Source organism: Vipera ursinii, assembly GCF_947247035.1.
Source record: "Vipera ursinii genome assembly, chromosome: 9".
Lineage (NCBI taxonomy): Eukaryota > Metazoa > Chordata > Lepidosauria > Squamata > Viperidae > Vipera > Vipera ursinii.
In genome coordinates, this window is record NC_139523.1 from 23,873,448 (window position 1) to 23,897,997 (window position 24,550).

Sequence of the window (24,550 nt, forward strand, 5' to 3'; positions counted from 1 at the left end):
GTTACCCCATTAGAGGGTCGGTTTAAATCCAGGAGTGGAGAACCTTGGCTCTTTTAGGACTCGTGGACTTCAACTCCCAGAATTCCTGAGCCAGCATGGGGGAACTATGGCCCCTTCGTGACTCGTGGACTTCAACTCCCAGAATTCCTGAGCCAGCATGGCTCAGCTTGGAAACCTCTCCCTTTTCCCTCAGCATGGCTGGCTCAGGAATTCTGGGAGTTGAAGTCCACGCGTCCTAAAAGAGCCAAAGTTCCCCACCCCTGGGACTCTAGCCCAACCTCTCCTTCTCCAACCTCATCTTGACTTAGAACAAATGACGCGACTCGGAAGCACAAACCCGCTGCCCTTGTTTCGCTACGAGAGAGAAGCGGAATATATTACGGCGGGAATCGTGTCACGCTTTCGGCCTGGGCCTAACTCTTCCCCTCCCCCCCACCCACCCACCCCTTTTCCTTCTAAGACCCAACCCGTGATAGTCCATCTGTGGTCCAAACTCCGGGCGGACGTGGGGAAGGGACACGAGGAGCCCAGCCAGGGAGGCCAAAGCGGATCTGCCCTCTCGCGAAGAGAGGAAAGAGACTGTCTACAGAGGTTGTCCTTGCCCCATCGGACTCGTTCGGAAAACCCAGGAACAAAGAGGGAAAGAAAGAGGACTGTTTTTTTTTTCTTTTTTAAAAAAAAATCTTTTTTTTTTTCTATTAAAATCCATCAACTGAAAAAAAAAAGTAAAGGTCGCCATATATATAGATAGTTGGAGAGAGAGAGAGAAATATATACACAATCAGGCCACACCATTGGTGAAATAAACGTCCAGCAGAATATGAAGGGCTGCTTCCCCGTCAGAGGGGGCTCTGTGTGTTTGTGTGTCTGTATGTGTGTGTATGGCAGAGAGAAGGGCACTGGGCAGGGGCCGGTGTCATGGCGGTTACCATTTTTCATCAATAAAGGGCTGATTGAACCTATTCCTCTCCCTCCCCCCGCAAGCCTTCTCTTTGCCCTCCTCTTATCCCACTTTCTGTGGGTTGGTGGCCCGGACTCCTTGCTCGTACGTTACTCGCTGGCTGATGAGATATTGCGCAGCTTGAGTGGCGGCTGGCGTGCCCGTGATGGTGACTTTACGGTTCCTTGTACCTGGAATAAACTCCCCCTTTTTGGAAATCTGGATCCGGGCCCCTGTCAGCTCCTGATACTCGACCAACGTCTTCCCACCTTTGCCCAAAATGGCACCCACTAGGTTTTCTGGCACCGCGATCTCCACCATATCTTTGGCGCTTTCCACCAGCTTCTCAGTGGCTAGGAAGGAGCTGGCCACCAGCGGGGAGGCGGTCCCTAAGTAGCCGTTGGCCGCCCCAGTGGCCGCTGCTAAAGAGCCCAAGGTGAAAGCGCCAACTGCACCAGCTGGGGCCGTGGTACTCGTAGAAGCTTCATTGGCATACGAAGCTAAGAGGTTAGCGGCAGCCGCAGCAGCTGGGTTGGCTCCGGCAGCCACCGCGGCCAGGACCCCAGAAGCAGCAGCCGAATTGAGGCCAAGCCCCAAAGAATTGGTGTTGTATCCGTAACTTGCTAAGGTGTTGAGGGCTGTGCTGATGGCCAAGAGGTCGCTGCCAGAAAAACCAGGCAGGGCAGCTGGGAAGGCTCCGACGCCGGCCAAACTGGTGTGGCCCAACAAGCCCGAAGCGGTGGCAGCGGCGGCGGCCGCCGGTAGAACGTCTGTCGAGTTGGCGTAGGGCGATCCGGTCGGGTTAGAGTTGGCCACCGGGCCGGTAATGTTGGCGTAGCTGATGTTGAGGCAGCTGCTGCTCTGCGGATCCTCCTGGATCTTCTGAACGATGATGTCGACGGCCTTGTGGATCTGCTCGGGTTCACCACTGATGGTCACCACGCGTTCTTGGAGGTTGATGCCTTCAGGCTTCTGGCTCAGCTGGACCCAAGCGCCGGACTGTTCCATGATGGCTTTGACGGTGGCCCCGCCCTTGCCGATGATCAACCCGGCAGTGCTGTTCGGGACGATCACCTTGGCCTGAATTTGGGGGACACGAGAGGAAGAGCATTGAGTTGGGATTGTGGCTTCTCTTTCCCCGTAAGTCTCCTTAGATAGGCGCCAGGATGGCGCACTGTGCTAAACTAGGCTAAAATAGGATTGTGTTGTTCCTGAGCTAGTGTGTCGTGGGAACCAGACCATCATGTTAATCACGCCAGATGAAAGTAGCAATTGAATGAATCACTTGCTCATTGACGTAAATGTATTTCCAGAAATTCTAACCACCCTGTAAAGAGGGCCAGCCTGATTCAGCCAGTCCTCGACTTACAATCACAGTTGAGCCCAAATATATATATCGCTAAGTGAGACATTTGTTAAGTGAGATTTGCCCCCATTTTACGACCTTCCTTGCCACAGTTGTTAAGTGAATCACTGCAGTTATTAAGTTAGTAACACGGCTCTGAAGTGAATCTGGCTTCCCCATGGACTTTGCTTGTCAGACGGTCGCAAAAGGGGATCACGCCATCTGGGTACGAGGCAACCATCGTAAATATGATGGAAAATGGTCTCAAGTCCCTTTGTTCAATGCTGCTGTAACTTCCAAACTGTTGTAAGTCGAGGACAACCTGTACTGCTTTCTCAACTCCTTTGCAATCCAGTTCACCCGGGTCTTGTCAGTGGCAAGTTAAAAAGTTGAATAAAATAAATAGCAGACCATGCAGGCCCATTCATTTCCTTCCTCTCCCCCCCCCCACCAGCTTTTCTTTTTAAAGAAAAAAATCGTCCTATATTCTTTATTTGCCAGGCAGCCTCATTGCAAAACTGCCTTCAGCACCCCGGACAGCGTTATTCTCCCTCCATTGAAACACTCAAGAAACGACACTTCCGGGTTGCCGCCCCCCCCCCCTTCTGACAATGCCCTTTAAATGGAGGGACAGGCGAAGTTTTGACACGTTTGGACTCCAGGCGTTCCATCTTAGACATGATAGAAAGTGAAATCTGTGTCTGAGCGCGCACACACGCCCAAATGCACCCAGGAGAGGAAAGCCAAACTTGTTCTACTTATAGCTGGAACCTCAGGTGCCCTTTACCAACAAGGAGGAGAAAATATAAATGGTGCACGAGGCCCAAAAGCTGACTTTTGTTGTTTGGTCGTGTGCCAGGGTGGTGACTTTAGGGAGACAAGGATGCGCCCAGGGGAGGTTTTGGGGTGCCTCTGCAGAACAGCAGACCGACCACACATGGCTTTAGTCCGAAGGGATTCAGTGGATACTGGGATTAAGTGATACTCCTGGAATTCAGATATAATTAAATGTGCGGCGCCTTGAACTAGACGGCGTGTTTGTGTTTGTTGCTTGGGTGTGTTGCTTTAATAAGGCCTTTGGCTCTGGAGATTGGAGTGGATGTGGGTAGCCCTTGACTTATGACCACAGTCGAACCCAACTTTTATGTTGCTAAGTGAGAAATGTGTGAAGTGGGTTTTGCCCCATTTTACGACTTTTCCCGCCACAGTTGCTAAGTGAATCACTGCAGATGTTAAACGAGTAACCCGATTGTTAAGTGAGTCGGGCTTCCCCCTTGACGTAGGGTCAATCCCCACCTTCTCAGCCCAACCCACCTCACAGATTTTTGTTGTTGTGAGAAAAACATGAGAACGAAGGAGTATTAGGGATCTTTGTCACCTAATACTCCAGGATTTAAAAAAAAATGTAAAGGCATTTTCATAAGAATGTGAGAAGAAGGCCACAAAGTCTTCTGAGAAAGGAAAGGTATTTTTAGAAGCAAAGGATGTATTTAAGAAACACCTTCCCTCTTTCCACCTCTACCCAGGTGGGCAGATAAAGTGACTCCTGTACCACATTCCTGCCTCCTGTGTAAATGTGGCATCATCTTTGTGCCTGGCTTGTGGCCACAACCCACAACTAGCTGTCATAGCAACGGCACAATCCAGGGAAAATGCAGACCTGCGATCCAATCTTTTTGCTGTACATGAAGCTTGAATGGAGAGAGAGAGAGAGAGAGAGAGAGAGAGAGAGAGAGAGAAATTGATAGAAAGAAAAAGAAAAAAGAAAAAGGAAGAGAGATAGGAGAAAATGAAAAAGAAAGAGAGAGAGAAAGAAAGAGAGGGAGGGAGGGAGGGAGACAGAGAGAAGAAGGAAGGAAGGAAGGAAGGAAGGAAGGAAGGAAGGAAGGAAGGAAGGAAGGAAGGAAGGAAGATAGCTTTTCAGGCATTTTCTTCTTGTAAGGAAAAATACAGATCTTTCTCTGTGCAGCTGCCTTTTTATAAAAGCAAGAATCGGTTTGGGGCTGTTTATTTGTTTAAACAGAAGGTAGATTGTGTTTTTGCATTTTTGTTGATATATTTTATTTTTATTTGTTTATCAAATTTATCTGTCACCCATGTGGCGACTCAGGCAACTTTTTAAGGTTTGATTTGGAGAGTGGAAAGCATCAGACCCTAATATTCTGATGGGGTTTTATTCTTTTTCTCTCTTGAATTCCAATAATTTTAAGTGTTTCTATATTGATAAATGTGCTTTTATAGTCTTACTTTATTGCACCGTAAGCCACTCAGAATCACTCTCGACAGCAAGATGGGTGGCCTATAAATTTAATAGATAAAAATATGCATATCTGAAATGTAACAGGACCTGGTTTTTAACGCAGGAGAAATGGAGAATCTCTCTCAGAAGGAATACCTTGGAAATTTAGATTTGAAAATGCCTGATTGTCAGTCCACAGGTGGAACCTGTATTTAGGTTCCTTTTCAAATCTAGCAAATAATAGAAAGAGAAGTCTAGTTTGACAGCCCTCTGCAATGTTTAATCATCAATTAAAGACTAAAATAAGCGCTACGTCTCCCAGGTGATTCTCGGCTGTACCAGCAAAACGGTAAAAAATAGCGCACGGCCTGAAGACTAGGTGCACAGGAATGAAAATGAGAGGTAATAAAAAGCCTTAACATTTGGGGTGGATATTTCGAGAAACATCTGCTTAACTCTTATACTTCCAGTATTTTGCAACCCATCAATAGGTAAGGTAACGGGAGCAAAAAAAAAACCCAAAAAAACCACCCTTTCTCAAATAATAATGCTGTGGCAGAATCCGATAGCATCTAAATGTGTTGGATTACACAACTCATTGAATTTCACTGGTCTGGGGATGATGGGAACTATGGGCACATCCAGTGTTTTTGAAACTTGGCAACTTTAAGATGCATGGACTTCAACTCCCAGAATTCCCCAGCCAGTATGCTAATGAACTTTAAGACAGGTGGACTTCAGTTCCCAGAATTCCCCAGGCTGCATGTTTGAGAGCTGAATGGAACGAAATTTCATCTTAATGTATGCCGATTAGTGTACATTCAAAGTGACAATAAAGTTATTCTATTTCTATTTCTATCTCTATTTCTATTTCTATTCAACTAATGTCTGGCTGAGGAATTCTGGGAGTTGAAGTCCACACATCTAAAAGTTGCCACGTTTAAAAAACCCTGGTCTTATCCATTTGAAGACCCTCGGATCAGAAGCCAATTAAGCAAAATGCCTTTTGCTGTAATCCTGCAGAGGCCTCCTGTTTTCTTTTCCCAAACTGTGCATTTTCCCACGAGCAATTTAAAACCCCTCCGGCATGAAACAACCCACCATTCCTCACCTGCTTGGCTCGATCGGGGTTCATGGTGGTCTGTGGCTGCAGGATATTGACCGACTCCGGTTTCACCACAGACTGGGGGATTTCCCGCACCTTCTCGGCAATGAAGTTGTGGACGGCGTTGAGGGCTTCCGCGGTGCCTTGCACGAGGCATACCCGCTCTGTGGTCCCTGCGTGGAAGAAAAATCACATTTTAAAATAGCGTTTGTCTGAAACGGTATAGGGTTTCCTGTCTGAGCAGGGGGTTGGACTAGAAGACCTCCAGGGTCCCTTCCAACTCTGTTATTCTATTTGAGTGTTCGGCAGCCTTGGAAGGGGGTCCCTTTCCTCCTGGAAAGGCAACCGACAATGAACGGCTTTGGATAGTGAGATGGGCAGTCTATAAATTTAATACAAGTGGTCCTCGCCTTACAGCATCCACTTAGTGACCATTTGAAGTTACAATGGCATTGGAAAAATGGCCTTAGGACCCTTTTCCACACTGACGACCCTTGTAGCATCCCCAGTGTCTCAGGATCAAAATTCAGGCGCTGGGCAACTGACTCCTATTTATGACGGTCGCAGTGTCCCGGGATCACGCAATCCCCTTTTTCAACCTTCTGGCAAGCAGACAAGGGGGGAAGCCCGGTTCAAACCACACAATTAACTACAACTGCAGAGATTCACTTAACGAGTGGGGCAAGAAAGATCGTAAAATGGGGCAAACCGCAGGACAGCTGTCTTGCTTAGCAATGGAAATCTGGGGGTCAGTCCTGGTCGTAAGTCGAGGACGACCTGTATAAAAAAATTCAGAGCCAAGAACCGAAGGCGTTTGGGAAGAGGATCTGCTTGCTTGATCCACCCTGCAGTGTTCTGGATCCCAGCATCCTGGAGGAAGAAAGATTCTCTCTCTCAGCTGCTACTCGATCCTACTCCTTGCAAATGTGGAGTCCAAGGCTTCTGGACCCCGATTCTCTGTTTTTAGGGACCCCAAATGGAGGGTCCAGCTTGCCTTCCTTCCATTTTGTGTGGGAAAAGAGGAAAGAGCCGAACACTTCAGGATTCCCTTCGCTTTGTGTGTTGACATCCACGTTCAAAATGCAAAGCCAAACAACCCCGGGCTCTTTTCGTCCAGAATTTGGGAATCTTTGCCCTTGGGATGACATGGCCCCACCCATTTTGCTCCCTGGCCCCGCCCACTGCAGTTCTCTGCTTCTCCCCGTGTGGCCGCACTTTTATTGAGAGGCGAAGGTGCCCAGGTGGCCAGGCTCTGGTCAGGGGAAGCTCCGACTCTCCCTGGGCTTCAGGAAAGGAAGAGCTAGCAGGAGGAGGAGGAGGAGATATAAATGCAGCTTTGGGGCGAGAGAAGGCTGCAGCACCGAGGGTCTGTGCCCTTGTTGTGGGAAGGAGATGGAGGGAGAGGAGGAGGAGAAGGAGAAGGAGGAAGGAGGGAGGGAGGGAGGGAGGGAAGGAAGGAAGGAAGGAAGGAAGGAAGGAAGGAAGGAAGGAAGGAAGGAAGGAAGGGAAATACTAAGATACATATCAACTGACTGCTAATTGACCTATTGGGGAGAAGGAGGAGGAAAAGGAGAAGGGAGGAAGGAAGGAGGGAGGGAGGGAGGGAAGGAAGGAAGGAAGGAAGGATAACAAAAAAGGAGAAGGAGGAAGAAAGAAAAGCAGGAGAAGGAGGAGATAGAGTATTTCTAGAAGACTGAACCCTCCAGCCAATTGCTTGCCCCCACTCAATCACACACCCCCATCCCCAAGCTGGGTCCCCCCCCCATCCTCGGCTTCTTGCCATGGCAACCCACCGGCGGCTCTCCCCGCCTTCCCAATCCGTGGCGGCTGGCCTCCAGGGCCCATTGCCACGGCAACCAGCACCCCTTCATCAGCAAGAGGAGGCAGCTTGGTGGGGGAGGGGAGGAGACTGTCGCCAAGGCAACCAGAGGATGAAGAAAAGAGGGGACCACCTTGCCCATGTGGCCTTGGACGGGGGGGGGAGCACACTGGGGGGACGGTATGAAAAGACGCATTTGGGGGAAAGACCAAGAGCGCTCCCCCCCCATCATCATATTGGAACCCCCAGCATCCTAACTCAGGGAGAAGGCATTCCTGGCTGACGGAAAGCTGCTGTGGTGGGTGTGTTCCTGAGCATGTGCAGAATGTGCTCCTCTGCACCTCTGAAATTAAGGAAGAGACACCTCGGGCCCTAGAGGTAGGGCTCGCAGGCGCATAGAAACACCCCCATTAAACAGGTCATTTTAAGGCTTGTGGACTTCAACTCCCAGAATTCCCCAGCCAGCCATTAATTCCAGGTTGCTTCTCTCCTTGCTTAGTTCTCATCTGTTGCTTCTTGTCCTGCCTTCAGGTGCTTTGCAAAATAAACTGACCCCCTCCTCTTTGGGGCAGCCCCCCCAGATCCTGGAACGCTGCTATCACGTCCCCCCCCCCCGCCGTCCTTCTTTTTCTGTAGACTGGCCAGACCCAAATCCTGCAAGGCTTCTTCATCGGCTTCAGGCCTCGCCACCCCTGAAGTGCCGCCTCTCAGCCTGTGAACAGCCCTTCACCTTATCGCCAGGCGCATTTCCTGCTATTCAATCCGTTTCCCCCGCCGGCCGGTCTGGTCCAGCCCTGCCCAGCGGGCCCTTCCTGTTTCCTTTCCGTTCTCTTCCCCCCCCCCCCCGCCCCAAAACTCTGTGGCTGCAAAACATCCCATGCAAAACGTCTGCAGAAGATCCCAAGCAAAATTCACACTTCCAGGGGTGTAAATTGGGGTGCAGGATGATTGTAGCACCCCTAATTTTGATCCAGAGGAGACCCCCCTCTTTTTTTTCTTTTTTTTCCCCAGCTGCCTCTCCCAGTCCCCAAATCAGGAGTCTGAATTTTAAAAACACAGAGGCAATTCTCAATCCAAGCCTCCATCCTCGGCAACGGAAGCTGGAAAAATCTGGGCTGAGTTTTTTTTTAATCTCTGCTTGCAAAAGTTAAGATTCTTTTTCTAATTCCAGCAATTCTAGCTGGAAGAATTCTAGCTCTCTCCACTCCACCACCCCCCATGACCTTGGACCTCTTCCTTTGAAAATAGAATAGAGTAGAGTAGAGTAGAGTAGAGTAGAGTAGAGTAGAGTAGAGTAGAGTAGAGTAGAATAGAATAGAATAGAATAGAATAGAATAGAATAGAATAGAATAGAATAGAATAGAATAGAATTACAAATCAGAATAGAATAGAATTACAAATTAGAATAGAATAGAATTACAAATCAGAATAGAATAGAATTACAAATTAGAATAGAATAGTATTACAAATCAGAATAGAATAGAATAGAATTACAAATTAGAATAGAATAGAATTACAAATCAGAATAGAATAGAATTACAAATCAGAATAGAATAGAATTAGAAATTAGAATAGAATAGAATTACAATTCAGAATAGAATAGAATAGAATAGAATTACAAATTAGAATAGAATAGAATTACAAATCAGAATAGAATAGAATAGAATTACAAATCAGAATAGAATAGAATTACAAATTAGAATAGAATAGAATTACAAATCAGAATAGAATAGAATAGAATAGAATAGAATAGAATAGAATAGAATAGAATTACAAATTAGAATAGAATAGAATTACAATTCAGAATAGAATAGAATAGAATTACAAATTAGAATAGAATAGAATTACAATTCAGAATAGAATAGAATAGAATAGAATAGAATAGAATTACAAATTAGAATAGAATAGAATTACAATTCAGAATAGAATAGAATAGAATTACAAATTAGAATAGAATAGAATTACAATTCAGAATAGAATAGAATAGAATTACAAATTAGAATAGAATAGAATTACAATTCAGAATAGAATAGAATAGAATAGAATTACAATTCAGAATAGAATAGAATAGAATTACAAATTAGAATAGAATAGAATTACAATTCAGAATAGAATAGAATAGAATAGAATAGAATAGAATAGAATAGAATAGAATAGAATAGAATAGAATAGAATAGAATTACAATTCAGAATAGAATAGAATAGAATAGAACAAAGCTGGAAGGGACCTTGGAGGTCTTCAGCCCCTTGCTCAAGCAAAAGACCCCGTATCATTTCTGAGAAATGCTTATGTAATCTCTTCTTAAAAAGCTCCAGTCACGGAGCGCCCACGATTTCTGGAGGACAGCTGCTCCACTGGTTAATTGTCCTCCTCACTGTGTGGAAGTTTCTCCTCAATTCCAGGTTGCTTCTCTCTTTGTTCAGTTTCCAACTATTGTTTCTTGTCCTGCCCTCTGGTGCTTTGGAGAATAACATGACCCCCCCCTCTTCTTTGTGGCAGCCCCTCAAATACTGGAATGCTGCTATCATGTCCCCCGTTTCTTCTTTTCTCTAGACTGGCCAAACCCAAATCTCGCTTTGTGTCCTTTTCCCTGCCCAGGCCTGCCACCCTCGCCAGCCCTCCTTCCTCTGACTGGCACCAGAAGCTGCCCTTCCACGTTCAGAGAAAGGTCGGATTTTTCAGCCGTATTGCCCGGGGCCTAGGAAGGGAGCGGCCCTCCCCGGGTTTAATCCCCTGCCCAACGGTAGGGTGAAATTTTTTTGCAAATGCAGGCAGCTTTTTTTTTTTTTTTGCAAATGCCCCCAAAACGCCAGGCGCCGTCAAGGGCACCCAGTTCTGCCTCTTCACACTACGTTTTCCACTCCTGCCAAATCCTGTCGAACAGAGAGGGTTCCTTCCCCTTTGGAGGAAAAGGAGAGGGGAGGGGAGGGAAAGGGGGGGAGGGCTCCCTCCCGGAAGCTGCCAGCAAATAGGGCACCTGCTCCCCATCGCCATGGCAACACCATCCAGGCTGATTTCTTCCTCTCTCGCTGTCTCTTTCATCCGCCCAAGCATCCTTTTTTTTAAAAAAAAAATATATTATTTGCAGCAGGAGGATTTCCTGGCTAGCCACTTCAAACCAGCTGTGGAGGGTTTGAGAAGGCAAAGCAGCTTAGCCGGGCTGCCCCACCCCAAGGGTTGTCTGTCCTTCAGTCCCAGCTGGGATTAAAGAGACCCAAAAAGAGGGCAAGGGGAGGGATGCCCGTGCTCATCCGGTCCCCTCTGTAGCCTGGACTTGCTCTTCCCTGTTTCCCACCCCGTCCCACCCCCTGCCCAGGGTTGCCCTCTGCAATATGGAAGGATAGGATTGTGAATGCTCCAACACTGGAGGTTTTTATGAAGAGATTTGTCTGAAATGGGATAGGGTCTCTTGCCTGAGCAAGGGGGTTGGACTAGACAACCTCCAAGGTCCCTCCCAACTCTGTTCTTCTATTCTATTCTATTCTATTCTATTCTATTCTGTTCTGTTCTGTTCTATACTATTCTATTCTGTTCTATTCTATTCTGTTCTATTCTATTCTATTCTATTCTGTTCTGTTCTGTTCAATTCTTATTTGTAATTCTATTCTATTCTATTCTAATTTGTAATTCCATTCCATTCTATTCTATAGGATTTGGCACCATTCAGATGGTGGAAGACCTGAGCAAGGAAATGGAGACAGAGGTCCAAGGTCATGAGACGGGGAATGGAGAGAGCTAGACCAGGTTTTCCCTGCTGAGAAACCCTGGGGGCTTTGGAACTACAATTCCCATCACACCCCTTCAAGACAAGACTCCACAGCCTCAGCACAGCTCAAGCAGAAGCACAGCAAGTCTTTTCCTCGGGGTTTCTCAAACTTGGTAACTTGAAGACCTGTGGACTTCAGCTCCCAGAATTCCCCATCAAGCTAAGACAGTTAGCAGATGAACTCCACGCTGGCTGGGGAACTCTGGGAAATGAAGTCCACCTGTTTTCAAGTTCACCAGCATGCTGGCTGGGGAATTCTGAGAAATGAAGTCCACCCGTCTTCAAATTCCGTAGCATGCTGGCTGGGGAATTGCTCAATTGTGGTCGTACACCAAGGATTACCTTGTGTTCCGTTTTGGAGTTAATACTTGCCCAGAAATGTACAATGCACCCCCACAATATTTAGAGAAAGGGGGAGGGGGAGAAAAAGAAGCAATATCCCAGAAGCCAACCAAAGCGTGCCGCTTTACGCCACTCGGCTGTGCTTGGCGGGGAGAAAGGCAGATGGCTCTACTCACCCGGATAGAAGTCCTTGGATTTGGAGAGCTTAATGGTGGCCCCGGTTTCTTTCTGCAGCTGGACGATGGTTTGACCCCCTTTGCCGATGATGGATCCGGCGGCATAGCTGGGGATCAGGACCTTAAGGAAGTACTCGCCCTCTTCTGCGGGAAAGGAAAGAGAGGCAAAAATCTCGCGAGGCATCGCAGGCATTCTCGATCCAGCGAAAGCCGCCACTTTCTCTGGCTGCGATGAATCCAGGAAACAACTCCAGGGAGTCCTCGAATTACGACCACTTGCTAGTGACTGTCCCAAGTTACAACAGCACTGGAAAAAGGGACTTACAACCCTTTGGCTTCCCATTACGACCGTCGCGGCCTCCCCACGGTCGTGTGATCAAAATTCAGACGCTTGGCAACTGTTTCACGTTTATGACGGTTGCCGCGTCCCGGGATCACGGGATCCCTTTTTCTGACTTTCTAACCACCAAAGTCAACGGGGGAAGCCAGATTCGCTTAACAACCGTGTGACTTGCTCCACTAACCACAGGGATTCACTTCAGAGCCGTGGCAAGCAAGGTTGTAAAACAGGACAAAACTCGCCTAACAACTATCTCGGGGTGGCAGGGGAAATTTTGAGCTCAATCGCGGTCGTAATTTGAGGATCATCTGTAACTGGGCTTGAGCCTTGAGGCCCATCAAGGAACGGTGTCACTTTGTGTAGCTTTCAGACAAGAACTGCAAAGGGCAGGAAGGCCCAGCTGGGATCTGGACTTTTAATTTATTCTTATGTATTTATTAGGCTAAAGGTGACCCTGGGCAGCTTACAAACATTACAAGCCTTTAAAGATGAAAATAATAAATAGCAACAACAACAATAATAATAATTTATAATTAAAAGATGGGGAGGAAGGAAGCAAGATACAGACAAGTGGGATCTTTTCCTAACCCTATCCCCTTTCCCCATAACTGTAGCCCCACCATCGAATTAAGGGCTACCTACAAACAAATTATTCTGCAGAAAGCCAAGTCATATCCTCTGGAGACCGGCCCATCCCACAACTCTCTTAATTTTCCAACTCAGCACTGTATCTGAAACAAGAATCAACAACTGAACAGCCATTGACACTCTAATTAACAACTAAAAGCCACACACAATCCGGCCACCGCCTAAATGCAGGTAATCCTGGATTTACGGCCCACAATTCAGCCCAAAATCTCGGTTGCTAAGTGAGACTGTTATTAGGACTTGTCCAGTGGATCACCACAGTTATTAAGGTTACAAAGAGGGATCACGTGACTCTTAGACTCTGCGAGTGTCATAAGTATGACTGAGCCACTTGCCGAGTGTCTGAAATTTGGTCATGTGACGCTGCAACAGTTGTACAACGGGTAGAACAATCAGAATTCTATTCTATTCTATTCTCTATTTTATTCCATTCTATAAACCCTATAAATGGCAAATGCTGGAGCACGGGTTGGACTAGAAGACCTCCAAGGTCCCTTCCAACTCTGTTCTTCTTTATTCTGTTGCTCTGTTATTCGGTTATTCAGTTATTCAGTATTCTGTATTCCATTCTGCAACCTTGAGGACTAGGAGCTTGACTTCGCTTCCAAGTTGAACGAAACTCTTTTTATTCCTCACCCGCTTTGACTCCACCCTCACTTTCAAACTCCTCCTCAGAACAGTCTTCCCTAACGTCAGTGGCAACTGTGGTTTTCTTAAGGCTTGTGTGAATTGGGCTGTTTAATTCATCCTCGCATTACAATCCAAAGCTGTGACTGCAGCTATTTCCAGCACCAAGGAAAAGCCAATCCTGAAACTGCAGGCTTGAAGCAAAGTGGCCTTGCCGTAATTTAATAATCAGTAGCATAATCTAGTTTGCTCTGTCTGCTCAAAATGAGCGTTCCGTTATGAAAGAGAGAGAGAGAGAGAGGGAGAGGGAGAGAGAGAGAGAGAGAGGGAGAGAGAGAGAGAGAATTACGATTTTGTCCCAGAGACTCAAGCCCACTGAGCTGTGTCAAGCGTGCTAACTTCCCAGCCTCCGTGGCTGTGCTTAAAATATTAATTTCTGCCCTGGCTCCTTTAGCCGAAGCGTTTTCAGATATTTGGATATAATTGGAGGAGCACTGCTGCCATTTCACCTACTCTTTTGATCGCATAATGACTCAGTTTAGAGATAGAAGAATCGGCTCCCAGGACGCAAAAACACTTGCATTCTCCAATACAGGCAGCCCTCAACTTACAGCGTTCGTTTAGTGACTGTGTGATGTTACAGCAGCACTGGCAAAAGGGACTAAGGGCCGTTTTTCACACCTAGGACCGTTGCGGCCACCTGCGTTCAAAATCCAGACGCTTGGCCACTGACTCCTATTTATGACGGTTGCCGAAGTGTCCCGGGATCACGTGATCCCCTTTTGCGACCTTCTGACAAACAAAGTCCACGGGGGGAGCCGGACTCACTTAACCACCGAGTTGCTCCCTTAAGGACCGCAGCGATCCACAGAACAGCTGTGGCGAGAAAGACTGCAGCTGTGGACGGGAGCCACAAGGCTGCCTCTCGCAGGATTCCTGTCGAGTGCCTTGGCGTCCATCTTGGGCTTCAAGGCAACTCTGGAGTCCGAGCGAAAGGACTTCCCGCCTTCCATCCTGCTTACAATCCCCTCTCCACACACACACACACCACACACCCCCCCCTTGATTGCAACCACCACCACCACAACAGATTAAATCTGGTTTGGCGTTTCTCCGGGAAAGCATATGGCGAGCGGCACAAGAGCACAGGGAGAAAGTCTGCTCTTATCCGGCCTTCCAAATCCATCCCTTCCCTTTCGCTCAGGAGCGTCTATTTTTAACCTGACCTGAACGGACACAGAGCTGGTTACCCCAGAAGGAGGCTGACCTACTTCGGCTGCCGTCTCACCTAGGCCCGGGAAGACGTGATGGAGAAGCTGGTGAGAAAAACATGTGATCTGGTCTCAGCGCTGCTCCTCCGATTGCAAAAATCTCTCTCCCCCCCCCCAATTGCTCAATTAAACTCTCCGATTGTGAGGGCAGGTCTCTCGTTCACACATGCACACAAAGATGCCTTCTCTTCCAGTGCTTTAAAAAGAAAAAAAACCCAACCAAAATCCCGCAACACAACCTTGCCCTGTTTCCCTTGGTGACCTACAGAAGGGAAGGCTAAGGTTCCCCATGGAGACCATCGCGGCTGTTCGGGATAGATGAAAACCAGCGATGGGGGAATCATTGGATGGGCAACCTCGGCTCTTTTACGACTCGTGGACTTCAACTCCCAGAATTCCTGAGCCAGCCACGCTGAGGGGAAAGGGAGAGATTTCCAAGCTGAGCTACGCTGGCTCAGGAATTCTGGGAGTTGAAGTCCACGAGTCGTAAAAGAGCCAAGGTGGCCCACCCCTGCTCTAGAATCTAAACCCACCCTAGGAAGTGGGGGGTTTTAAACTCCTGTTCAGGCACAAGAGTAAATTTCAAATTAGAGTAAAGCTGGAAGGGACCTTGGAGGTCTTCTAGTCCAACCCCCTGCTCAAGCAGGAAAAAAGCCAAGACCATTTCAGACAGTCCAGGTTTCTTCTCTCCTTGATGAGTTTCCATCCAGCGTTTCTCGTCCTGCCCTTCAGGTGCTTTGGAGAATACGTTAAGCCCCTCTTCTTTGTGGAAGCCCCTCAGATATTGGAAGACTGCTATCCTGTCCCCCCCCCCCCGTCCTCCTTTTCTCTAGATTTATCCAGACCCAAATCCTGCAACCGTTGTTCGTGTGTTTTCGTCTCCAGTCTCCTTCGATCATCTTAGCTGCTCTTCTCTGCCCTTTTTCCAAATTCTCAACATCTTTTTTGTAATGTGGTGAGCAAAACTGGATGCCGTAGTCAAGGTGTGGCCGTACTAAAGCTTTCGAAAGGTGGTGCTAATTCTTTATAAAAATAAACCTGGCCTAACCCTAATCCATCTTTCCAGGTTTGCAAAACAAACCAGATCGTAAGCTGGATCCCCCGGAATACAGTGAAATACCCATACCGAGCCAGCAACACCGAGACAAGAGACAAGATTCAAATCACCCAGACTTTCAAACATTCCAAATGTGTGGCTGGGAAGCCTTTAGCCGATGGAGTTAAAGCGATTTGCACAAACAGAGATTAGAAGTTAGATGCACCCTGGGGATCTGTCTGACTAGAGATGGATTGCAGGCAAAGTAAAGCAATTTTTTTTTTCTTTTGCAGCCATACAGATTTTATTGGAATGCTTGCAACTCAGGGCTCCTGCCTTAAATAGCTGTGCGGAAAGTCAATGCACTTGCCGACAAAGAAACGGATCCATCAAGTCCACTCCTTGCAGTGTCAGCCAGCCTGAAGCTCTTGCTACGCTCCAAAACTTCAGGGCAGGGGAAATCCTCAAAATTCTCAGAGTGAAAGGAGAGCATCTAGAGCTGGGCTATCCAACCTTGGCAACTTCAAGACTTGCGGACCTCAGCTCCCAGAATTCTGGGGAATTTTACCCCGAAGTTTCCCCAGCATTCTGGGAGTTGAAGTCTTCAAGTCTTCAAGTTGCTAAGGTTGGATACCCCTGCTCTAGCTGCTCTCCTTTCACTCTGGATTTTGAGGATTTTGGCCTAAAAATACCTTTCCTTTTTCAGAAGACTTTGTGACCTTCTTCCCAAGCCTTTAACAATTTTTTTAAAAATTCTACCTTTATTATTTTTGGAAATAGCTCAAGGCAGCAAACATACCTAATACTCCTTCGTTGTCATGTTTTTCTCACAACAACAACTCTGTGAGGTGGTTTGGGCTGAAAGGATGGGATTGACTCTAAGTCACCCAGCTAGCTTTCATGATAAAGGAGGGACTAGAACTCACCACCTCCTGATGATTGGCCCACAGTCACCCAACCAGCTATCATGCTTAAAGTGGGACTTGAACTCGCCACCTGCTGGTGATTGACCCAGAGGCATTCTGAGAGTTGAAGTCCACCAGTCTTAAAAGTTGCCAAGCTTGGACACTTCTTGATTAGGCATAACTCACTAACACAGAAAAGTCATCACAGTTTCTGACTATCTTCTTTGTGTGTTTTGGGGCCTGGGAGCTGAGAATAACAGACGTTCTGTTTACTTCCTGGAAAATAACTTGGTTTCTTTAAAAGATGCTTTCCGTTGCCCTTGGTTACTTTAAGGAATCTGGTCCTTTCTCCTTCAGATGTTTGTTTTTGAAGCTGGGCCCAGGAATTGTGGCCACACACAGGGGTCTTCCTACAAAAGACAGGGCTGGTGGAGTATTCCCCCCTGATACTTGCAAGCAGGCACCGTCGAAAAGGGATAACCCTAAACCCTAAAAATGAATGTTTGCTTTCAGCTGATGCTGCTTCTAGAGACAGACGAAGAAGGGTGGTGTGGTGTGTATATATATATATATATATATATATATATATATATATATATATATATATATATATATATATATATATATATATACACATATATATGTTGTCAGTTCAGCTTAGTATATAAAAGATTGGGTTTAATCCAGTGTTTCTCAACCTTTGCAACTTTAAGATGTCCTTAAGATTCCTCAGCCAGCATGCACAGACTTTGACTCCCAGAATTCTCCAGCTAGCCAGCCTGCAAGGGCTGCAAGTCCCAGAATTCCCTAGTCAGCATGCACCATGTTCAATTTCTAGAATTGCCCAGGCAGCATGCATGAATTTCAAGGCCCAGAATCCCCTAGCCAGCTCGCTTAATAATGTCTCCTTGATGTTTCTCTTTTTTCCCTTCTTCCACTGCATCGCATCGAGGCGTACCGACGCTTGTCACCAACAAATGCGCCCATCTCAGCTTCCCTCTGCTTGACCGTAGCCTTCAAAGGGGTCGCTGTGACGTCCCTCCAGATGACGCGTTTAAACCATTTGTAGAAACTTGGCTCAACTACAATGCGTTCCAATTTAAAAACAAGCCATCTTTAAAGGCTCTTCCTGAGGGAGGCCGGGAGAAACTCAACGGATGTCTATTCTTGGACATCTTTGAGGGTTCCCGTGAGTGTTTCTCTAAGCAGAGGGATCTTCAGTCCAAATCCACTTAAAGGAATTCCCTCTCAGGTGGATTAAAGCAGCTAAGTCATTAGAATTGTACCGGAGCCCAAGCTGATCAGCCAAGAGAAAGCAGCTTTTCCTCGTTTCTACCTTCCGACTCGGAGAAAAGTCGGGATGACTTTTCAGGCCTCCTTCTCTGAAAACTTGAAAAGTTTGGTCTAGATCAGGGGTAGGCAAACTCGGCTCTTTTATGACTCATGGACTTCAACTCCCAGAATTCCTCAGGAGGTGGGTTGGGCTGAGAGGGAGGAACTGGCCCAAAGTTACCCGGCCGGCTTTCATGCCTAATGTGGGACTAGAACTCACCGTCTCCTGGTGATTGGCCCAAAGTCACCCAGTTGGCTTTCATGCCTAAAGCAGGAGTAGAACTCACAGTCGCCTGGTCATTGGCCCGAAGTCACTCAGCTGGCTTTTATGCCTAAGGCAGGATTTGAACTCACGGTCTTTTCCTTTCTAGCCTGGTGTCTTAACCACTGACTAGACCAGGGGTAGACAACCTCGGCTCTTTTATGACTCATGGACTTCAACTCCCAGAATTCCCCAGCCAGCCACAGCTGGCTGGGGAATTCTGGGAATTGAAGTCCATCCACCTTTCACGTTGCCAAAGTTAAAAAAAAAAGCTGCTTTAGGAGATGAGCAAACTAAACTGCAGCTTCCAGCAATCCTGTGCTCAGTTTAAGCCAGCATCCCCGTCAAATCGGCTTAAGGCGCCTGATTAAATCCCCGGCCTCCATCACCGCCAGGACCGCCACGCTCTCTCGATTGTCATCCCAGCATCCTCCAGGGGCACCCTGCATGCCTGCAGCCAGTCCCTGCCTGGACCATCAAGGAGCATGGGAGGCTAAAGACGAGGGCCGCTCTGCAAAACCAGCAAGCCGGGGTAAGACAAGGTCCATCCAAATTTACAGCTAGTCCTCTACTTACAGCGGTTTGCTTAGTGACTGTTCAAAGTTACAACGGCACTGAAAAAAGGGACTTGTGACCCTTCTGCACGCTTACGACAGTGGCAGCATCCCCACCGTCACGAGATTTACATACGGATGCTGGACCACTGACTCACATTTGCGACAGTTGCAGTGTCCCCGGGGTCATGTGATCCCCTTTTACGACCTTCTGGCAAGCAAGACCAGATACACTTAACAACCAGGTTACCTAATCAAACAACCGCAGAAATTCCCTTAACTGTGGCGAGGAAAGTCATAAAATGGGGCACAACTCACTTAACGTATTTCTCACTTAGCAACCGAAACGTGGTGCTCAATTGTGGTCATAAGCCAAGGACTGCCTATACCCATGTTTCCCCCAAAATAAGACCAGGTCTTATTGTCATTTTTGCTCCAAAAGACACATTAAGGCTTATTTTCCAGTTAGGTCTTATATTCGGGGAAATATGATGCTAAATGCGTCTGTCTGGCTGACAATCTTAACGGGAGCTTATTTTGGGGGTGGGGCGTCCTGAAAAATCACGCTATGGCTTATTTTCTGGCTGGGTCTTATTTTCAGGGAAACAGTACTTTGTAGAAATGAAATGGCCCAAAATAACAACCTCCAACCGATTGGAGCAACACCGTCCCCAGAGTTGTTTCCTCTCCCAAACTTTGAAAGGTGGTTGATTCCTCAGCTCCTTACCCTCTGCTCCCAGGTCCTTGTAAAAACTGCTCCCCTGTGTTGCCCAGATCTGTACTTTCTCTGCATATTAATTCAGTCCCACGCACCCTCTAAAAGGTGAAGGACCTGCTGGTGGCTGTTGGTGGTAATGGTGGCTATAAGGGACCTCTTCTCTTCCAGCCTTGGACCTCCCCTGTGGCTCTCCTCTCCCCTCGTAAGCAAGCTTTGCCTGGGCAGTTGTCGCCTCTGCAGCCATTTTGAGAGACGCAGCAGCCTCCTGTTGCACCAGCCAAGAACGCTTGGCTTCTTGGAGGACCATCAAAGATCTGAGCTGTACACCAGCGTGAAGGAGAAACCCCCAAGGCAAGGTCAGGCTGGGATGTCAGGAAGCCTCTGCGAACTCCACCGTCCCACCTCGTCTCGCAAGGCTGCCGAGGAGCTTCCTAGCTAAAAATACCCACCCAAATCCATCTTCCAGAGTTCCTCAACCGGATCTTCTGCCTAGCCCTAGGCTTCGCCCTCCCTTCCCCAGCCCACAGGAGCCCCTGTAACCGCAAACTCCTAGACCCCCGAGATCTGGTTTGCCGGGCTCCTTTGCGGACGGCTCCAGCTCTTCCTTTGAGTCAGCCCAGCTGGCGATGATGCCACGCCGTCTCTGCCCGGCTCCAGCAAGGCCTGGCTGCTCATTGTCGGAGGAACCGCCTGGTCCCAATGATGCTTTTTCCCAGAGACTCCATGAAACCGGCGCTGGGATTAGCGGCCAGCCACGCCAAGCTGGAATTAATCCGATCATTTGCATCCCTTCCTGTTTCGCCCTTCCGACATGCTCCAGCGACCTTCCCTTTAAAAAAGCCAGACCCCTAACTTGATCCAGGCTAAAAAACATCCCACCCGGTTCACTCCCTCGGGGTTCGGGGCGGCACAAATGCACACATGCTCCTTGAAGACAACCCCCCCCCATGCTGACTGACCTCCGGGCTGGGCCATGAGGCCTGTCTGGCCTTCCCCCGTGCGCATTTCCACCACCGTCCGTTGTCCACACGCTAGGTACTACGAACACATCTCGGTGTGTTCCCTCCCTCCCTGTGGTGCCGTGCAATTCACTCCCTTCTTCTTCCCTGAAACCCATCCCGGAATCCACCCGTCACCCCGGCTGACACCCCCCCAACCCCAATAAAAGCAAAATTGAGGCAGGGCCAGCCGGGGGCTTTTAACCACCAGGGTCAGTCTGAGGTCTAGGAAGATTCTCGGTCATCCAGGTCATCGTTGTATCAAAAGTGTTGTGTGGGGGGTGGGGTGGGGTTGGTTTTAATTTTGAAAGGCAACCGGACTGATTTTTTTATTTTTATTGTTTTGGAGGAAGAAGAAAACGTTTCGCTTCCTATCCTGGAAGCTGATGAAGCTGCAGCTGATGAAGCTTCCAGGATAGGAAGCGAAATGTTTCCTTCTTCCTCAAAAAAAAAAAAAGAAAAAGAAAAAGAAAAATCAACCCAGTTGCCTTTCAAAATAATAAACCACTTTTGATACACTCCGGTCTGCTTTCCGCAGGCGGACTCAGCTTCATGATCTCTGAGGCAGCCTGCTTGGGACGGCGACCCAACCGGGAATCCTCCTCTCTGGCCTGTTTTTATTCCTCAAGTCAATCAGCCAATCAGAACAGAACTGGAAGGGGCCTTAGAGGCCTTCTAGTCCAACCCCCTGCTCAAGCAGGAGACCCTATATCATTTCAGACAAATGGCTGACCCCGTCTCCTCTTAAAAAACCCCGGTGAAGCCACAACTTCTGGAGCTAAGTGGTGTTTTCCTGCCTTAGCAGGGGGTTGGACTAGATGACCTCCAAGGTCCCTTCCAAATTATTATTATTATTATTATTATTATTATTATTATTATTATTATTATTATTAATAATAATTCCAGGTTGCTTCTCTCCATCCATTATTTCTTGTCCTGCCCTCAGGTGCTTTGGAGACTAGTTTGACGCCCTCTTTTTAGTGGCGGCCCCTCAAATACTGGAATCTTGCTATCACGTTCCCCCCTCCCACTCCTTCTTTTCTCTAGACTAGCCAAACCCAAATCCTGCCACCGTCCTTCCTTCCTACGTTTTAATGTCCAGGCCTGAATAGCCAAGTCCCCCTTGGCTATTCAGGCCTCCTCTCCTAGCCTCTTTTATTTCAGATCTCTCTGCTCCGAACATCCTCATCAAGGCGGGAGGAGGACTTTTTCCTCCAAGCAACCCACGGCTGTTTCTCTGCCATATTTATTGCTTTCCACCCTAACGCTGCAGCTCTCCCGATCAGCATCGCCAAATGTTAATTGCCTGGTGAGGCGGGGTGGGGTGGGGGGTGTCAGCGTCGACTCCCTGCCTGCCTGGGCAGCCACGCGTTTCGCCTTTTGCTGGGTGCCGCTATAGCCCGATCATCATTCGAAGCAATAAAACAAACCCAGATGCAATCACGATGTAATCACCATCATGATAAGAAGGAGTCTATTCTGAGCACGGGGGAGGAAGACACACACACACACACACACAAGCATTTGAAACCTCGCAGAATTGAAGTTGCCCTTCACAGACACTAGCTCTGCCGGTCAGGGGAGGGGGGGGAGGGAGGGAGGGAGGGAGGGAGGGAGGGAGGAAGAAAGAAAGAAAGGAATGGGAAGGAGGCAGGAAGGAGGGAGGGAAGAAGGAAGGCAGGGGAGGAGGAGGAGGAGGAGGAGGAGGAGGAGGAGGAGGAGGAGGAGGAGGAGGAGGAGGAGGAGGAGGAAGAATGTGTAGAAAATAGACATAAACCGACTGCTAATTCTCCTGTTTGGGAGAAGGAGGAGGAGGGGGAAGGAAGGAAGGAAGGAAGGAAGGAAGGAGGGAAGGAAGGAAGGAAGGAAGGAAGGAAGGAAGGAAGGAAGGAAGGAAGGAAGGAAGGAAGGAAGGACTAAAATATTCCTATTTTTTTAGACAGCCCGATGATTAAAATCCACATCTCAAAGCCAATCCTTTTCAAAGCGGGGTTCCCCCCCCCACATTCACAAAAGCAGCAAATAAACCCAGCACATCCCAAAAGATTCTTAGCTGGCACCATCCCTCCTTCCTTGTCCAGAAATCCCTGGATCACCCGGTCCCTTTCGCATCCTTGTTTTTGTTCCCATTTTCACATCCTTCCCCTCTCCATTTCCTCCCCACTGTTGCTGCAGAGGCGGGGGCGGTCGGGGGGGGGGGTGTGTGAGAGAAAGAAGGGGGGCTGACAGGTTTTCCACAGTCCCTCTGGGTGCAAAAAAATTTTTTTAAAAATAAAATAATAATTTAATTTTTCCACTCCCTTCCTTTCCTAAGCAGACAACCGGACTCCATTTTGACACCGCCAGCTGTGACAGGGCTGAGGTGAACCCAGGGCTGGAAAAATGAGGGGAAAAGAAGGGTGTGTGTGTGTGTTTGTGTGGGTCCTCTTTTGTGTGCGTCCACACCTCCACACCCCTTTCCAGGCAGGAAAGGCGGAAGGTGGGAGCCGAGACGCTTTCCCGGAGAAAGGCTGGGGAAGGAAGGGAAGGGCCCGATTCACCCAAGCCCCAAAGAGGGGAAAATCCTCTTTTGATCCAAGTAAGATCCTGGAAGCTGCAAATTGTGGGCGGGGGGTGGGGTGGGGGGCTGTGAAGGAGGGGGGAATCATATATTGGAGGCTGGGAGAAGAAATCGCCCCCCCGAAAAGGGGGGAGAAACGAAAAAAGGAAGGGAATGAAGGGGTGGGGGGGAAATAGACCTAAGGGGCTTCTGATGCCCTGCCAGAGAAAGAGACCCATCCTGCTAGCCTATTTGCCACCCCCTCTTCTTTAAAGAGATTTGGGGGATGATTCAGATGGGGGGGGGGAAAGAAGACTCTTTTGCAGCAAAGTCTTGGGGGGGGTCTTTGAAGGAGCCAGGGGTCCCTGTCGGAATTCCCAGACAAGACCCCCCCCCCGTCCCCATATCCCAGCGCAGGGAAGGCGGTTCACCTTGCAGGTTGGGAAGCCGGCTGGAAACGGGGAAGGGTCTTTCCCGTTGATTTCCTACATCTTTAGATTAAGCCCCCCCCCGCCGCGCCTTCCCCGCCGCCCGCTGGGCGACCTCCGCCGGCCTCACCTCCCGTGTTGCTCCGCTTGGTGCTGCTGGCTTCGGTGGGGGTCTCCAGGGGCCTCTTCCTGGAGTCGGGGGGATCCGGATCCATGGAGGGCTGCGGGGCGGCTGGGGGGGGCTGCTGAGGCTGGGGCCCCCCTGGCGGCGGCGGCGGCGGCTGGGACGGCGTCGAGGGCGGCTGCGGGGGGGCCGAAGGAAAGAGCCCGTTCTGATGGACCGATCCACCTGCCAGCATTTTCCAGCCGAGGGCGCGGAGGACTCCCCCCCCCGCCGTACCCGGGAGACTCCAGCAGGGGGAGGCGTGGGGGTGGGGGGGGGCAAGACGCTCGGCTTTTAGGGAGGGGTGGGAGAAGGAGGAGGGAGGGGTGCCCAGCTGAGGAAGAGCGGAGACATCCAGGCGCAACGGACCCACCCGGAGCAGGGAAGCGGAGCGGTCGAGACGGGAATTGGGGGGGGGGGCTCCCCAGAGCGACCCAGTCCTCCTTTTCTGAGTCTCTCTCTTTCTCTCTCTCTCTCTCTCTCTCTCTCTCTCTCCAGCCTCCCTTCCTCCCGCCCAGGAAAAGCGGGGTGTGGGGCTTTGGGAGGCTGAAACCCCCCCCCCACGCCACCCCCCGCCAAGGAGACGAGGAAGCCCCCCTACCCACCCGCCCCGGGGGTCCCCTCTCCGCGTAGCTGCTTGGCGAGCGCGGACGGGGCTGGGAAGGCGACCCGGGAGCCCCCCCGGCAGCGGCGGCGGGGGGAGGAAGCGGGGGGCGGGCGGGGGAGGGGGCGAGGGGGGCGAAACCCACCGAAGCGCGTTGGGAAAGGGCGAGCGAGCGCGAGAGGAGGGCGGCGGCGGCTTCGCTTTCCCCGCATCGCTCTTGGCAGCCGGCAGGGAGGGGGGAGGATGGGGAGGGGGGGGGGGCTGGCGGACGAGGGAGCCGCCCAACCCCCCTGACGCGGACGCAGAGACCCACCCACCCACCCCTCTCCGTCCCCCCCCCCCAGCAGATTGGCTGCCAGGAGCCGACAAGTGAAAGGCGGCGGAGGGGGGGG

The 24,550-nt window shown here is 49.3% G+C and overlaps 1 protein-coding gene across 1 annotated transcript; it reads right to left on the bottom strand.

Moving 5' to 3' along the window:
• Positions 1 to 736: 736 nt before the first annotated feature.
• On the bottom strand, positions 737 to 23,621 carry NOVA2 (NOVA alternative splicing regulator 2). The gene is made up of 4 exons (XM_083370005.1): positions 23,522 to 23,621; positions 11,734 to 11,877; positions 5,636 to 5,802; positions 737 to 2,020 (listed from the first exon to the last, which is right to left on the bottom strand). Exons 1-4 carry the CDS (start codon positions 23,604 to 23,606, stop codon positions 1,004 to 1,006), a joined length of 1,413 nt encoding a protein of 470 aa, XP_083226131.1. The 5' UTR covers positions 23,607 to 23,621; the 3' UTR covers positions 737 to 1,003.
• Between the last annotated feature and the right edge of the window lie 929 nt (positions 23,622 to 24,550).